The sequence below is a fragment of the Salmo salar genome, chromosome ssa26 (assembly GCF_905237065.1).
Source record: "Salmo salar chromosome ssa26, Ssal_v3.1, whole genome shotgun sequence".
NCBI lineage: Eukaryota > Metazoa > Chordata > Actinopteri > Salmoniformes > Salmonidae > Salmo > Salmo salar.
The window spans coordinates 40340252-40357392 of record NC_059467.1 but is presented as its reverse complement, the minus strand read 5'-3'; the positions used below and the strand labels follow the sequence as shown (position 1 = coordinate 40357392).

Here is a 17141-nt window from a genome sequence, read left to right as displayed (position 1 = left end):
ATTGCTAAAAATCCAGTGAAAATAAATGGAGATTTTCAAGTCTGAAATTAACATTTTGACTCATCTCCCGAATTGGCTGGATTGAAATGGAATTGACCCCAAACCTGTTAGTCACCCTGTGTTGTTTTGTAGGAAGACATTGTTCACACTGGACAATTATTCTCACCTTGATGTGCTCGTCCCAGCTGTCAGAAATGCTTTCCTGTTTCTCACACACATACACACACAGCGTGTACCTACATTATTAAACAGATGGCTCCTCTCCACTCAACTAAAAGGATAGAATGTTTTTCTCTCTGTGACATCCTGGATGACAGATTTGTCTTGTTTAGTACACAACAGGACGTGGCTAGCATCACTGGGACAGGCTATTTAGAAAGCTAGGACCTGAACTGGCCTTCACCAGGAGACTAAGACTATCCAGGTACTAGATTAGACAGTCTGTTGGGCATAGTGAGGAAATGGGCTTAATAAAGTATTTTCATCGCTGCATGTCATCTTGTCTTTATTCAAATGGTGTCCACTGGTCTCATGTTATACCTACTACGTTTCAAGTATTATTTTGGGATAAATCGCCTTCATTTAGTTTATCCGGCATTTTTTATGTACAGAAAGTATTCACTCCCCTTGACTTACTCCACATTTTGTTGTTACAGCCTGAATTCAAAATGGATAAAATATATATATATATTTTTATACATACTTACCCATAATGACAAAGTGAAAACCGTTTTTTAGAAATGTTGCTTAGATTTACATAAGTATTCACACCCCTGAGTCAGTACTTTTGTAGTATCACCTTTGGCAGTGATTACAGCTGTGAGTGTTTCTGGGTAAGTCTCTAAGAGCTTTCCACACCTGGATTGTATAACATTTACCCATGTATTATTTTCTAAATTCTTCAAGATCTGTCAAATTGGTTGTTGATCATTGCTAGACAACCATTTTCAGGTCTTGCCATTTAGATTTTGAAGTACTATAGATTTAAGTCAAAGCTGCAACTCGGCCACTCAGGAACATTAACAGTCTTCTTGGTAGGTAACTCTTGTAGATTTGGCCTTGTGTTTTAAGTTATTGTCCTGCTGAAAGGTGAGTTCATCTCCCAGTGTCTGGTGGAAAGCAGGCTGAACCAGGTTTTCCTCTAGGATTTTGCCTGTGCTTAGCTTCATTCAGTTTATTTTTTATCCTAAAAAAACTTCCCAATCCTTAACAATTACTAGCATAACCATAACATGATGCAGCCACCACTATGCTTGAAAATATGGAGAGTGGTACTCAGTAATATGTTTGGGGCAAATCCAATACAACACTTTATACTCAGGACAAAAATATAATTACTTTGCCACATTTTTTGCAGTATTACTTTAGTGCCTTGTTGCGTACAGGATGCATGTTTTGGAATATTTGTATTCTGTATAGGCTTCCTTCTTTTCACTCTGTTATTTAGGTTAGTATTGTGGAGTAACTACAACGTTGTTGATCCATCCTCAGTTTTCTCCTATCACAGCCATTAAAACTCTGTTACTGTTTTAAAGTCACCATTGTCATGGTGAAATCCCTGAGCGGTTTCCTTCCTCTCCGGCAACTGAGTTAGGAAGGACGCCTGTATCTTTGTAGTGACTGAGTGTATTGATACACCACCCAAAGTGTAATTAATAACTTCACCATGCTCAAAGGTATATTCAATATATTTTTTTATTTACTCATCGACCAATAGGTGCCATTCTTTGCGAGGCATTGGAAAACCTCCCTGGTCTTTGTGTTTGAAATTCACTGCCGACCTGAGGGACCTTACAGATAATTGTATGTGTGAGGTACAGAGATGAGGTAGTCATTAAACAATCATGTTAGACACGATTACTGCACACAGTGAGTCCTTTCAACTTATGTGACTTATTAAGCACATTTTTACTCCTAAACTTATTTAGGCTCGCCATAACAAAGACATTGAATACTTAGACTTTCAAGCTTTCAGCTTTTCATTTAATAAATTTGTACTTTGACATAATGGGGTGGAAACACTCTGGTGTGTTAGGCCAGTGACAAAACATCTCAATGTAATTTTAAATTCAGGCTGTAACAACAAAATGTGGATCAGGTCCAGGGGTGTGAATACTTTGAAGACCATGTATTATTCATGGTTGTTTATGTTAAAGATGCATGGAGCAGGTTTCTGCTTTGAAGCACTCTAGTTCTGTTGGTCTTGAGTCTGTACCTTCCATTATGAGCTGTTTTTCTGTGTGTGTGCCGTGGGTGTGTGTGCCGTGGGTGTGTGTGTCGTGTGTGTGCGCCGTGGCGGGTGTGCCGTGCGTGTGTGTGTTTTCAGACGGCCAACACCACCAACCTGAGCCACATGGTGACGGGCCTGAAGCCCAACACGCTCTATGAGTTCTCTGTCATGGTGACCAAGGGCCGGAGGACCAGCACCTGGAGCATGACGGCCCAGGGAACCACCTTTGAGACCAGTAAGAGCACACATACACAGGCATACCGAGTACACACACACACAGACACACATGGAAGCATCTTCAGTGAAGTTTGTGTTTTTTAACATGACTACACAGAATATCCTGGTTCTGTCAAAGCTGATTGTAGTGGGTGTTTTGTCATTGACTGCTGTTCTCTGATATGCGGCAGGTCTCCTAGTGATTAGAGCATTGGGCCAGTAACGTATAGGTTGCTAGTTCATGTCCCAGAGGCCAAAAAAAATCTACATCTGCCCTTGAGCAAGGCACTTACCCCTAATTGCTCCCGGGTCGCCGTCAATAATGTCTGATCCCATGCCGTGACCCCACTCGCTGAGGGTGTCTCAGGGGGAGTGGGATATGCAAAAAACACTTTTCCATTTCACCATACACTGGTACAGGTTACACACACTGGTACAGGTTACACACACTGGTACAGGTTACACACACTGGTACAGGTTACACACACTGGTACAGGTGTCAAACAGGACTAATATAAGCAGCCCCTATTTGATGTCAAAGCCAAGCGTTCCCTCATTAATGGCCTTGTTCCCATACTGACTTTCTGTTGTTTGACTTTCACAGTTCCCAGCTCGTCCCCCAAAGATGTGACTGTGGTGAGCAAGGAGCTGAAACCACGTACCATCATAGTCAACTGGCAGCCCCCCTCAGAGGCCAATGGGAAAATCACAGGTGAGATCACACACACACTCTGTTATCAGGTTTATTCAGAGTCAGAGAAACAAGTGGTCTGAAACAGTTCTCTAACTTTCTCCTTTCCCCCATCTACCTCTTTCTCTATCTCCTCTCCTCCGATCTCTCACTCCTTTCCACCCATCTCTCTCCCCCATCGCTCCACTAGGCTACATAATCTACTACAGTACTGATGTGAATGCGGAGGTGCATGACTGGGTGATAGAGCCGGTGGTGGGCAACAGGTTGACCCATCAGATCCAGGAGCTGACTCTGGACACCACCTACTACTTCAAGATCCAGGCCCGTAACTCCAAGGGCATGGGCCCAATGTCAGAGGCCGTACACTTCCGCACCCCCAAGAGTAAGTGGGGGGGAAATCCCTGGAGGTTGATAGGCTCTGAAAGGTTGAACATTGGGATGATTGTATTAAATGGTTCTTATTGGTTGAGTTATTAGTATGCGTTATGATGGGCTGAATGGTCAAGATTCAAATAATTATCTTAGCTTCTCTTCACTGTAGCTGGCTGCATTCTCAATCCCGTTTCTATAGATGCTGGCAAAGAACATACCATTCTGTTGGGCCGAGCCTGCCCTCTCTCTCGCTCTTTCTTTCTTTCGCTCTCTCTTTCTTTCTCAAGGTCTCCCTCTCTCTCTGTCTCTCCCTCTCCCTTTCTCTCTCCTTTATTGGTGCTCACACCTGCTTGCCTACCCCTTCAATGCTGCACCCTTTGCCCCCTCTCTCACTCTACCCCCCTCTCTCGCTCTACCCCCCTCTCTCGCTCTACCCCCCTCTCTCGCTCTACCCCCCCTCTCTCACTCTACCCCCCGCCTCCCCCCTCTCTCGCTCTACCCCCCTCTCTCGCTCTACCCCCCTCTCTCGCTCTACCCCCCTCTCTCGCTCTACCCCCTCTCTCGCTCTACCCCCTCTCTCGCTCTGACCCCCCCTCTCTCGCTCTACCCCTCTCTCGCTCATCCCTCTCTCGCTCTACCCTCTCTCTCGCTCTACCCCCTCTCTCGCTCTACCCCCTCTCTCGCTTCACCCCTCTCTCTCGCTCTACCCTCTCTCGCTCACCCCTCTCTCTCCACCCACGCCTCTCTCGCTCTACCCCTCTCTCTACCCCTCTCTCTCGCTCTACCCCCTCTCTCGCTCTACCCCTCTCTCGCTCTACCACTCCTCTCTCGCTTCACCCCCTCTCTCGCTTCACCCCTCTCTCGCTCTACCCCCCTCTCTCGCTCTACCCCTCTCTCGCTTCTACCCCTCTCTCTCGCTCACCCCCTTCTCTCTCGCCCCCCTCTCTCCTACCCTCTCTCGCTCTACCCCCCTCTCGCTCTACCCTCTCTCTCGTTCACCCCCCTCTCTCGTCTACCCCCTCTCTCGCTCTACCCTCTCTCTCGCTCTGCCCCCTCTCGCTCTACCCCCTCTCTCGCTCTACCCCCTCCCTCTCTCGCTCTACCCTCTCTCGCTCTACCCCCTCTCTCTCGCTCTACCCCTCTCTCTCGCTCTACCCCCTCTCTCGCTCTACCCCCTCTCTCGCTCTACCCCCTCTCTCGCTCTACCCCCCTCTCTCGCTCTACCCCTCTCTCGCTCTACCCCCCTCTCGCTCTACCCCCTCTCGCTCTACCCTCCCTCTCTCGCTCTACCCCTCTCTCTCGCTTCACCCCTCTCTCTCGCTCTACCCCTCTCTCGCTCTTACCCCCTCTCTCGCTCTCCCCCCTCTCTCGCTCTACCCCCTCTCTCGCTCTACCCTCTCTCTCGCTCTACCCCCTCTCTCGCTCTCCCCCCTCTCTCGCTCTACCCCTCTCTCACCCCCTCCTCACTCTCTCTCGCTCTACCCCCTCTCGCTCTACCCCCTCCGCCCCCCTCTCTCGCTCTACCCCCTCTCTCGCTCTACCCCCCTCTCTCGCTTACCCCCCTCTCTCGCTCTACCCCTCCTCTCGCTCTACCCCCTCTCTCGCTTCTACCCCCCCTCTCTCGCTTCACCTCTCTCTCGCTCTACCCCCCTCTCGCTCTACCCCCCTCCTCGCTCTACCCCTCTCTCGCTCTACCCCTCTCTCGCTTCTCCCCCCTCTCGCTCTACCCCCTCTCTCGCTCTCACCCCTCTCTCGCTCTACCCCCCTCTCGCTCTACCCCTCTCTCGCTCTACCCCTCTCTCGCTCTACCCCCTCTCTCGCTCTCACCCTCCCCGCTTACCCCTCTCTCGCTCTACCCCTCTCTCGCTTCTACCCCCTCTCTCGCTCTACCCCCTCTCTCGCTCTACCCCTCTCTCGCTCTACCCCTCTCTCGATCTACCCCCTCTCGCTCTACCCCTCTCTCGCTCTACCCCCCTCGCTCACCCCCTCTCTCGGCTCTACCCCTCTCTCGCTCTACCCCCTCTCTCGCTCTACCCCCCTCTCGCTCTACCCCCTCTCTCGCTCCACCCCTCTCTCGCTCTACCCCTCTCTCGCTCTACCCCCTCTCGCTACCCCCCTCTCTCGCTCACCCCCCTCTTAAACTTAACCTTTACCTTAACCCTTACCCTAGCTCTAAACTTAACCTTTACCCTTACCCTAGCCTTAACCCTAACCTTAACCTTAACCCTAGCCTTAACCCTAACCTTAACTCTAGCCCTAAACTTAACCTTTACTTTAATCCTTACCCTAGCCCTTATCTTAACCCTAAACTTAACCCTTACCCTAACATTTACCCTAACCCTCATTCTAAACCAAACCTAACCCTAACTTTAGGCAAGCAGTTGCTTATCAACAGGTAGTTTGTTGACAGTGTGACCATCTGTGGGTCATCTATATGGGAATATCCAAATAAAGTGGGACGGAAGTAATTCATGAGATTTAATCTATGCCAAACCCCTTATACAAGTCTCCTATTGGTCTGAAATATTAGTCATCATTCTAAAAGAAGTGTAATGGGAAATGAATGAACAAACAAATTCATTGTTAAATACGCTAATTGATCTTCAATGAGGATATTCATTCTTATGTGGATAAATAGGATTTTCTTTCTCACCTCTCTGGTCCACTTTGTTCCAGGAAAACCAGGAATTACAGGAAGTGGGGACAACCACATCCTGGTCATCGTTGTCATCATCTCTGTGGGAGCGTTCACCATCATCGTGGTGGTTGTGGGGGCCTTCCTCTGCACACGACGCACCACCTCCCACCAGAAAAAGTGAGCTGGTCCGCCGCAGCAATAATGTCTCTTAGGTCACTAATGTCCCAGCCAATACCAGACCAACAACACAGGGTTATAACACACACACAGAACATCTGAGATGAGCAGGAATGTCTCCTTTCCTTTTTCCACCTACCTTCTGTCATCTTTCACTTTCCTTTCCCTTCCACTTCATTTTATTCCCCCTTTTCAACCGACATCACCCCCCCCCCCCCCACATATTACTGGTGGCCAGTAACAAACCGGTCCTGAACATCTCTAAAACTAAGAGCATTGTATTTGGTACAAATCTAGACATTTACATTACATTTTAGTCATTTAGCGGACGCTCTTATCCAGAGCGACTTACAGTAGTGAATGCATACATTTCATCCATTTATTATTTGTACTGGTCCCCGAACCTGGCGTAACAACCACAACATGCTCTACCAACTGAGCCACACGGGACCTCAGCTGAATCTGATCATTTAATGGTGTGGCTGTTGAACAAGTTGAGGAGACTAAATTACTTGGCGTTACTTTAGATTGTAAACTATCATGGTCAAAACATATAGATTCAATGGTTGTAAAGATGGGGAGAGGTCTTTCCGTAATAAAGAGATGCTCTGCTTTTTTGACACCACACTCCAAAAAGCAAGTTCTGCAGGCTCTAGTTTTGTCTAATCTTGATTATTGTCCAGTCGTGTGGTCCAGTGCAGCAAGGAAAGGCCTAGTTAAGCTGCAGCTGGCCCAGAACAGAGAGGCACGTTTTGCTCTTCATCGTAATCAGAGGGCTGATATAAATACTATGCATGCCAGTCTCTCTTGGCCAAGAGTTTTTATAAGAAACATTAATGTGTTGAAATTCCAAATTGTTTGCATAGTCAACTTACACACAGCTCTGACACACACACTTACCCCACCAGACATGCCACCAGGGGTCTTTTCATAGTCCCCAAATCCAGAACAAATTCAAGAAAGCGTACAATATTATATAGAGCCCTTATTGCATGGAACTTCCTTCCATCTCAGATTGCTCAAATAAACAGCGAACCTGATTTCAGAAAACAGATAAATCAACACCTCACGGCAAAATAACGCTCCCCTATTAGACCTAGATAGCGTGTGTGTATGTATTGATATGTAGGCTACGTGTGCCTTTAAAAAAAATGTATGTTCTGTCCTTGAGCTGTTCTTGTCTATTACTGTTCTGTATTATGTCATTCTGTATTATGTCATTCTGTTTCATGTTTTGTGTGGACCACAGGAAGAGTAGCTGCTGCTTTTGCAACAGTTAACAGGGATCCACCTCCCCTTTTCAACCGACATCTCAACCCCCAATGTTCCTCTTCTCTACCTCATAGGAAGCGGGCGGCCTCCAAGTCGTCCAACAGCTCCCACAAGTACAAGGGCAACTCCAAGGACCTGAAGCCTCCAGACCTATGGATCCACCATGAGCGGCTGGAGCTCAAGCCCATTGACAAGTCCCCCGAGCCCAACCCGGTGATGACTGACACCCCCATCCCCCGCACCTCGCAGGACATCAACCCCGTGGACCCCAGCCTGGACAACAGCCTGCTGCAGAGACGAAACTCTTACCGAGGTCAGATTGATGTAGTCACTTTGGGGATTCCTTTGTCTGTGTTTTGAAGAGGCAATGTCTTTTTCGTTGTCATGCTAAACATTTCCTGCTTTTCATACATTTAACATTTCATACATTGTGTTTAGAGGGAAGAATCACCACTAACCAAACACAGCCTCATGACTGAGTCACAGATTTCTCTCAGGGGCCAGATTACCAAATCCTTCGATAGTTCCTGTCAATCCAAGGACAATTAGTTACATTTTCAGACGTTCTTCATTCAGAGTCACTACCAATAGTGATCAAGGAAAAACTCTGACTTGCAGGCCACGAATCAGAAGACAGCATATCTGCACTGGCAGGGCGCCGGGGGATGCGGCCTAAAATGATGATGCCCTTCCATACGCAGCCCCCCCAGCGTAAGTGTGTGTGTGCGCACGCACGCACGCACGCCTTGTGAATGTGTGTGTGCTTGGGATCTGTACTCTCACCGGTCAATACACTGAGGTCAATAGACTATTTACCACTCAGACTATCGTACTGTTCAGCTGAAAGGAAAATAATATGCTGGTTTCTCCCTCCCGTGATAATGCACTACAGTCAATAGACTGAGAGCACTACAGTCAACATGTGGTTCTATAGGATCTGTTTCTATATTTTAGCCTTCATCTCATTTCAGTTTAACACATTCATGGCCACCAAATTACGCTGCCAATTCAAATGTACATCAGACGCACTCTGTGGAGTTATTGTATACATGTGTATGGTTAAATACTACTGCTTTATGGTGTCACTATGAACCTGGCGTGTGTGTGTGTGCTTGCACGAGCATGTGTGTGTATTTGAACAGCAGTGCTTCCCCAGCCCTTGGTCAGCGCGGCTGGTTAAATGTTGTTGTCTCTCTGTGTGTGTGTGTGTGTGTGTGTGTGTCCATTCACAGCTGTGATTAGCGCTCACCCCATCCATTCCCTTGATAACCATCACCACCATTATCACACGGGCAGCCTGGCATCCCCGACACGCAGCTACCTCCATCACCACCAGGGCAGTGCCCACCTGCGCCCGCACGCCTGCGCCACCCCCATCTCCTGTCTAGACATGGTGGGCTCCACAGGTGAGACCGCTACCACCCGCAGGATGGAGGATTACAAGCTGGCAGCGCCAAGGGCCCACCTGGTCGTTCTGTCTGTCTTTCTGGCCTGATTTTGAGGAAGAACACAGGAGCAGTATCTTTCATCTTCATGTCCATCCTCTTATCTGTGGGTCCACTGTGGGGCTGTCACATCCTCTTATCTGTGGGTCCACTGTGGGGCTGTCACATCCTCTTATCTGTGGGGCTGTCACATCCTCTTATCTGTGGGTCCACTGTGGGGCTGTCACATCCTCTTATCTGTGGGGCTGTCACATCCTCTTATCTGTGGGTCCACTGTGGGGCTGTCACATCCTCTTATCTGTGGAGTGGTCTCATTTCATTGTTCTTATGGCCTTGTCCACTATTCACTCACCCATACTCATTAGTGTGTGACTTGCCTAGTTAAATAAAGGTAAAACAATATTCATTTATAATACATGAAACCAGTCATGACACCTTTGAGTGTTGCAGAACCAAACAACCTTTAACACATTTATTCCATATTTTCCACCAAACTCATCAGGCTTCATCCTGACATTGATACTAACACCTCTTGTTTATGGACACTACCACGCTAGAACCCAGGCTATACACATACTGTATCAAACACACCATCCACTGACCTGTTCCCCCACACTCCTCTTGTTTATGGACACTACCACGCTAGAACCCAGGCTATACACATACTGTATCAAACACACCATCCACTGACCTGTCCCCCCACACTCCTCTTGTTTATGGACACTACCACGCTAGAACCCAGGCTATACACATACTGTATCAAACACACCATCCACTGACCTGTCCCCCCACACTCCTCTTGTTTATGGACACTACCACGCTAGAACCCAGGCTATACACATACTGTATCAAACACACCATCCACTGACCTGTCCCCCCACACTCCTCTTGTTTATGGACACTACCACGCTAGAACCCAGGCTATACACATACTGTATCAAACACACCATCCACTGACCTGTCCCCCACACTCCTCTTGTTTATGGAAGCACCACGCTAGAAACCCAGGCTATACTCATAATCAAACACACCATCCACTAACCTGTCCCCCACACTCCTCTTGTTTATGGACACTACCACGCTAGAACCCAGGCTATACACATACTGTATCAAACACACCATCCACTGACCTGTCCCCCACACTCCTCTTGTTTATGGACACTACCACGCTAGAACCCAGGCTATACACATACTGTATCAAACACACCATCCACTGACCTGTCCCCCACACTCCTCTTGTTTATGGACACTACCACGCTAGAACCCAGGCTATACTCATACTGTATCAAACACACCATCCACTGACCTGTCCCCCACACTCCTCTTGTTTATGGACACTACCACGCTAGAACCCAGGCTATACACATACTGTATCAAACACACCATCCACTGACCTGTCCCCCCCACACTCCTCTTGTTTATGGACACTACCACGCTAGAACCCAGGCTATACACATACTGTATCAAACACACCATCCACTGACCTGTCCCCCACACTCCTCTTGTTTATGGACACTACACGCTAGAACAGGGAACCCAGGCTATACACATACTGTATCAAACACACCATCCACTGACCTGTCCCCCCACACTCCTCTTGTTTATGGACACTACCACGCTAGAACCCAGGCTATACACATACTGTATCAAACACACCATCCACTGACCTGTCCCCCCACACTCCTCTTGTTTATGGACACTACCACGCTAGAACCCAGGCTATACTCATACTGTATCAAACACACCATCCACTGACCTGTCCCCCCACACTCCTCTTGTTTATGGACACTACCACGCTAGAACCCAGGCTATACACATACTGTATCAAACACACCATCCACTGACCTGTCCCCCCACACTCCTCTTGTTTATGGACACTACCACGCTAGAACCCAGGCTATACTCATACTGTATCAAACACACCATCCACTGACCTGTCCCCCCACACTCCTTTTGTGACTGCAGAGTCGGTGAGGAACACCCCCAGCACAGAGCCCCTCCCGCCCCAGGCCCAGCCCCCTTGCCAAGCCGAGCACCAGCACCCGGACCCCGAGGGCAGCTACCAAGGGTCCACGGCCACTGACGATGAGCCCAGCGCCAGCGGCAGCTACTGCAGCGCCGGCCAGCCCCCCACCGCCCACGTGCGCCCCACTCACCCCCTCAAGAGCTTTGCCGTACCCACCAACCCCGCTGCCAACTTCGAGTCGCCTGCCCTGCCCAGCACGCCGCTGCTTACTCAGACTGGTGAGGAGCGCACACACATACATGTATACACGTACACACACACACACATATATATATATATATATATACACACACACACTTCTGGTGACATAGATTTTACAAGTGTCTGGAACTCTATTGGAGGGATGTGACACCGTTCTTTTTTCTTTTTTAACCCTTTTCCCCCCCCATTTCGTGGTATTCAATTGGTAGTTAGTCTTGTCTCATCGCTGCAACTCCCGTACGGACTCTGGAGAGGCGAAGGTCGAGAGCCATGCGTCCTTCGAAACACAACCCAACCAAGCCACACTGCTTCTTGACACAATGCACATCCAACCCGGAAGCCAGCCGCACCAATGTGTCGGAGGAAACACCGTACACCTGGCGACCTGGTCAGCGTGCACTGCGCCCGGCCCGCCACAGGAGTCGCTAGTGCACGATGGGACAAGGACATCCTGCCGGCCAAACCCTCCCCTTACCCGGACGACGCTGGGCCAATTGTGCGTTGCCCCATGGACCTCCCGGTTGCGGCCGGCTGCGACAGAGCCTGGACTCGAACCCAGAATCTCTAGCAGTACAGCTAAAACTGCGATGCAGAGCCTTAGACCACTGCGCCACCCGGAGGCGTGACACCATTATTCCACTAGAAATTCAATCGTTTGGTGTTTTGTTGATGGTGGAAAACGCTGTCAGGTGCTGCTCCAGAATCTCCCATAAGTGTTGGATTGGGTTGAGATCTGGTGACTGACACACACACACACACACACACACACACACCCTATGCTCCTTTGAGACACCTGTTTCAAAGTCACTGAGATCTCTTCTTCCAGCCATGGTAGCCAAAGTAACGGGCAACTGGTCATTTGTAGACACCCTAAGAATGATGGGATGTTAATTGCTTAATTAACTCAGGAACCACGCCTGTGTGGAAGCACCTACTTTCAATCTACTTTGTATCCCTCATTTACTCAAGTGTTTCCTTTATTTGGGCAGTTACCTGTACATGTGTTTTACACTCCCAAACTGCAGATGAACATACACTGTAGGTAGAGCTTCTTGAGAAAGGAAAGGAAACAAATGTAAAGAAGATGACTTGTGATTCCCTCTAACTATCAATCCATTTGGAACTGTGTCTGTCCTGCCTGTCCTGTCTGTCTCTCTGTGTCTCTGTCTGTATCGCTCTCTGTCTGTATCTCGGTCTCTCACTGTGTCTCTCTCTTTCTCTGTCTGTATACTGTGTCTCTCTCTCTTTCTGTCTGTATCTCAGGGCCCCAGCTCCACTCAGTAAAGACAGCCTCCATCGGCACCCTGGGCAGGGTACGCCCCCCCATGCCAGTCACGGTGCCCTGTGCGCCAGACGTGCCCGAGACCAGCAAGATGCTGGAGGATGTAGACAGTGTGAGTACTGCTCCCCCCAGGTCTTAGTGTAGAAAGTCTACAACATGCCAATGTCTGATTATGACTGTTAAATCAGCTGGCATATCATGTATTGTTGGTTGTTATTGTAGTTTGTACACACTTTAAATACAGGAAGTACACATGAATTACTATGTCATGTTGGGGTAAAAACCTGGTCATAGATCAATCAAGCCCATTGAACTAGTGAATACATTCCAAGAGCATGTCATGTTTCATTTTGGACACAATCCTAAATGACATTGACATGGATTTTAATCACATTTCTGTTTCCTTTCTCTCTTTATTCTTTGCAACTTGTTGCCTCCCTCACTGTTTCATGGTGTTAACGTTGGCTGCTTGTGATCATTGATATTATTGCATTCAATTTCTAATAATTCCTCTAAACCCATTGGAATGGTTTTGCCCATGATAATTCCCCTTAACCCATTGGAATGGTTTTGCCCATGATAATTCCCCTTAACCCATTGGAATGGTTTTGCCCATGATAATTCCCCTTAACCCATTGGAATGGTTTTGCCCATGATAATTCCCCTTAACCCATTGGAATGGTTTTGCCCATGATAATTCCCCTTAACCCATTGGAATGGTTTTGCACATACATTGATGTCTTGCCCCCTTTTAATGCCTTAACATATTGGTTGGCTGTTGATGCTGCTTTGTTTGTCTTGGACTTTGCTTCATGCTGCAGTCCCATTGACCAAATCCCCACCTCACCCACCCTTTATTTTGTAAACCTCATTACTCCCACCCCCTCCAAAAACAAACTGACCCTCTCCTCTCCCTTCCCCAGGTCCTTGCCTCCCTCCCCTCCTGTTCCTCCCTTGCTCCCCGCAGTAACCCTGTTCCTTTCCCTCAGAGCTACGAGCCTGATGAGTTGACAGAGGAGATGGCCCACCTAGAGGACCTGATGAAGGACCTGAACGCTATAACCACAGCCTGAGAACCACACACCCACTCACCACGCTGCTCACACACACATACAGGCAGACACACACACACACACACACACACACACACACACACACTGCCAGCCCTCAGAAAACTGGGAGCCTGATGCCCGGATACAAAATGTATACCGTCAATGGATCCTACACACCCCACTCAAGACAAACAAAAAATCTAAACTGAAACTTTTCAACTTTTGGCTTACCTTGCTCAGTCTCAGGAAGGAGATGGCCATTTAAAAAACACAGTTCACCTTTTTATGAAGAAACATTCTCAGAGACGATATCTAACATTGGTCGCTTTCAACCAGAAGATTGTGAATTTTCTCAGCAAAAAAACTGAAATGCATCAGAAGGTTGTTCTCATACTTTGATTGCCGGGGAGACCGCTCCTATGGTTGCCGGGGAGACCGCTCCTATGGTTGCCGGGGAGACCGCTCCTATGGTTGCGGGAGACCGCTCCTATGGTTGCTCCGACAGACATCATATTGTGATTCCAAGTCAAGAGGAAGAGTCAAATATGCCGGTATTTCATGTTGGTGCTCACGAAACACAATCTAAACACAGTGTTTGTTTAATTAGTGTCACTTATTTGTGCGTTTTTGTATATCTATTGCCCTGTTTCAGTGAAGTGAACATTGGACAACAGTCCCCTCCATTTCCATAAAAGCGGTAATTTTATAGCTATCATTTTGATCCAATGACGTCTGTTTTCCCTACTCTGTGTTATATATTGTGCCAAGTCTCTTATTATTCTCTAATATGCCATGTATTTTTTTACATATCCGTATAGATATGTACATATGTTTTTAAAAAACGGCCTCATTCTATTCCCCCCCTAGCCTAGCCAATCATTTCATTTTATTTGGGAGGAGAGTGACAAAATAGACCCTCAAACGCTCACTTTTCATATCTTGTGGGGAGATGCCTTGCGTGTTAGTACATTACATTTGAATGGATTCTTGCATTGTGTTGCCCCTTTGTACATTGAAATGTTCAGTCTTTTTTTGTTTATGGGGGCTCCGTTTCAAAAAGCCTTACGAAATGTGTCCGTACGTTTACATTGGAGATGACTGTGCCCTCTGTGGACGTTTTCCAGTTACACTGTGATCCCTCTGACACGCAGCGTCACCACTCTCAGGCCAGACTGGCCTTGGAGTGCCAAGTAGTAGGGCTTGTTAGCTGGTGACCCTTCAGAACCATCTGTGGGACATGAACCCTCCGGAGGCTGCTGGACTCGGAGTGCCTCACCCCGCAATCACACATCCTACCCAGTCAGTCGTTTCAATGGAATGGCAATATATCATATGAAAGTGCTATGAAATGGATGTCATGTTTCCAAGAGCCAATATTTGGTTGAAGAGGTCTGTTTTTTGCTCTTTATCTCTCTCTGTCATGTGAAAACCAGGTTTTTCAATCAAGGATAAGTGTTTACTGTTATCTGAGGTCTCTTAAAGAAACACTGCTTCATCGCTCTTTTTAAATGCTACTTGCAACGATGTTGGCCTATTGAATGGGACTCCCAGATTCAGATTTTTTTTTACATGTAGTTTGTTTTGTATGAAGAAAAAATAAACTTGTTCTGTACACAATTCCAATGTAAAAAATTAAATATGATAATGTAAGAAGCTAGTTTTTCATCTGCCCTCTTACCCAAAGAAGTGTAATTGCAATCCTAGTTACATGCTCTACTTTTGTGAATACCATGTTTCTCATAATGTACATCGTCATGAATGTCAATATAACTGTAAGAGATTTTACTTATGGATACAAAAGGAACATGTAAAAAAAAAAAAAAAAAGTGGACCGTAGGAAAAAAATGACAGGACGCTAACCCGTTGGGAATAACCTATTAAGTTGTAGACAGTCAAGCCTGTATTGCACTTTTTCACAATTTTTGAAAAAAAACTATTTCTTCCATATCTTGTGTTTTAAATATAAAAGCGATGTTTCCGTAACGTAGTGTCTGTCCTAGGTTAGCAGCAGGCAGCTGGTCTTGTTTTAATGTTCATTTGCTTTTGAGATATGAAATTGAGCAGCAGGTTTTACTGTGCTGCTGATGAGGTATTCTGTTGCTTGTTTCTGTACAGAGATCTCTTTGCTTTCTGTAGAATATTCTGTGGCTTAAAAAAAAAAAAAAAAAAACTAAATATTTGACAAAAAAAGTTTTTTTTTTTTTATTGGTGCTCTTATACATTGTGTATCCAACTATTATGAATACTAACAAAGTTGAAGTTTCTACTTGTCTGTTTTGTCATGTATGTCGTATTTTCTTGGTTGTGTGTTTGAAGCCCACGCATGTACGACAATCTGTTTCTCCATGAGACTTTTTAATGGGTGACTTACTGCCTGCCCTCATAGACTAGGTGTAACATAGTAAATGTAAATCCAGGACACTCAAATTAGTATATGTTACGTTTGTATGGAAACAAGACAGGTGGTTACTTAAGGTAAAAACAAAAGGAGGGTGGCTGGATGGGCGTTATAACGTCTAGGATTTACGCACAGAAAAATACGAAATGCTCTAGGATCAGGTTGCTGTACATACCCTGCCTTACTTATTCTCTATACTACTCACTGTAGCTCTGCTTAATACCAGTAACCAGTCATTGACCTGTTGGCACAGGCAACACTTTCATATACTGAGAGTCAACCATATATAGGCTGGGGTGTGATTGTCAATGGAGGGAGGTGACCTGAGGAGACATTGCCACTTTGATCAGAGAGACGCTAGATGTGTTTACTTTGCCTGGTCCTAGATCTGAAAATACGCTTAGCAATGTCTTTGCAGCCATCGTCAAGCCAAACTTCCCTTTTTAAAAATGAACCAAATAAAGTCGCATAAACTTGTCAAGCCAGCCAAATGAGGCTACTACCTTTTAAATTAACCAAGCCAGTGGAATACGTGAGATGCATACAGGTAAAAAGATGTGCACATTTATGGGGCTGAAGAACAGTTTCAGAACTAACCAGTGACTCTCGGCAGTAAATCCAGATCTCTGTGACAACATTGTAAGTGTTAATGGGTAGGAGAGTGAAGGAAGAGGACTGTCGGGACCGAAGATACTCAAGTCAAAGAGAGAGATTTTGTTGTTGAATGAGGTCACTTATGGTGACTTTTTAAAGCACATTCTATGCAAATGAATGAAAATTAAATTGTTCTCTTCCTTTGAAACTCATCTGAAAATCGAGGACTGTTAAATTTGATCTATTGATCTTAACTTCATCAGGCAATTCTATATTAACCCCCCAAATTATTTGGCTTGCATAACAATACTGTATTTTACCTATCAATTATTACATCTATTAATAGTGTTGGCCAGATATAAATGCGTAGAACGTGACAAATCCTTCATCGGCAAGACAAACCTGGTCAGTCATGAGGACTCACACAGGGAAGAAATCATACAGATGTGCAGCAAAAGCAAGTTATTTGAAAATTCATCATTGAATTCACACAGGTAAAACATATCGGTGTAAACGATGTGGCAAATCCTTCAGTCACGAGGTC

General features: G+C 46.5%; 1 protein-coding gene across 1 annotated transcript in view; it reads left to right on the top strand.

Moving 5' to 3' along the window:
- neo1a (neogenin 1a) overlaps positions 1-15869 on the top strand; it is a 291539-nt gene extending 275670 nt beyond the window's left edge. Inside the window, exons 18-28 of the mRNA XM_045708311.1 lie at positions 2327-2465; positions 3051-3158; positions 3328-3616; positions 6019-6028; positions 6119-6327; positions 7674-7912; positions 8218-8310; positions 8832-9005; positions 11010-11288; positions 12535-12665; positions 13543-15869. Coding sequence (XP_045564267.1) covers positions 2327-2465; positions 3051-3158; positions 3328-3616; positions 6019-6028; positions 6119-6327; positions 7674-7912; positions 8218-8310; positions 8832-9005; positions 11010-11288; positions 12535-12665; positions 13543-13626 — 1755 coding nt within the window. The 3' untranslated portion in view covers positions 13627-15869. The remainder of the gene's footprint in view (positions 1-2326; positions 2466-3050; positions 3159-3327; positions 3617-6018; positions 6029-6118; positions 6328-7673; positions 7913-8217; positions 8311-8831; positions 9006-11009; positions 11289-12534; positions 12666-13542) is intronic.
- Positions 15870-17141: the final 1272 nt, after the last annotated feature.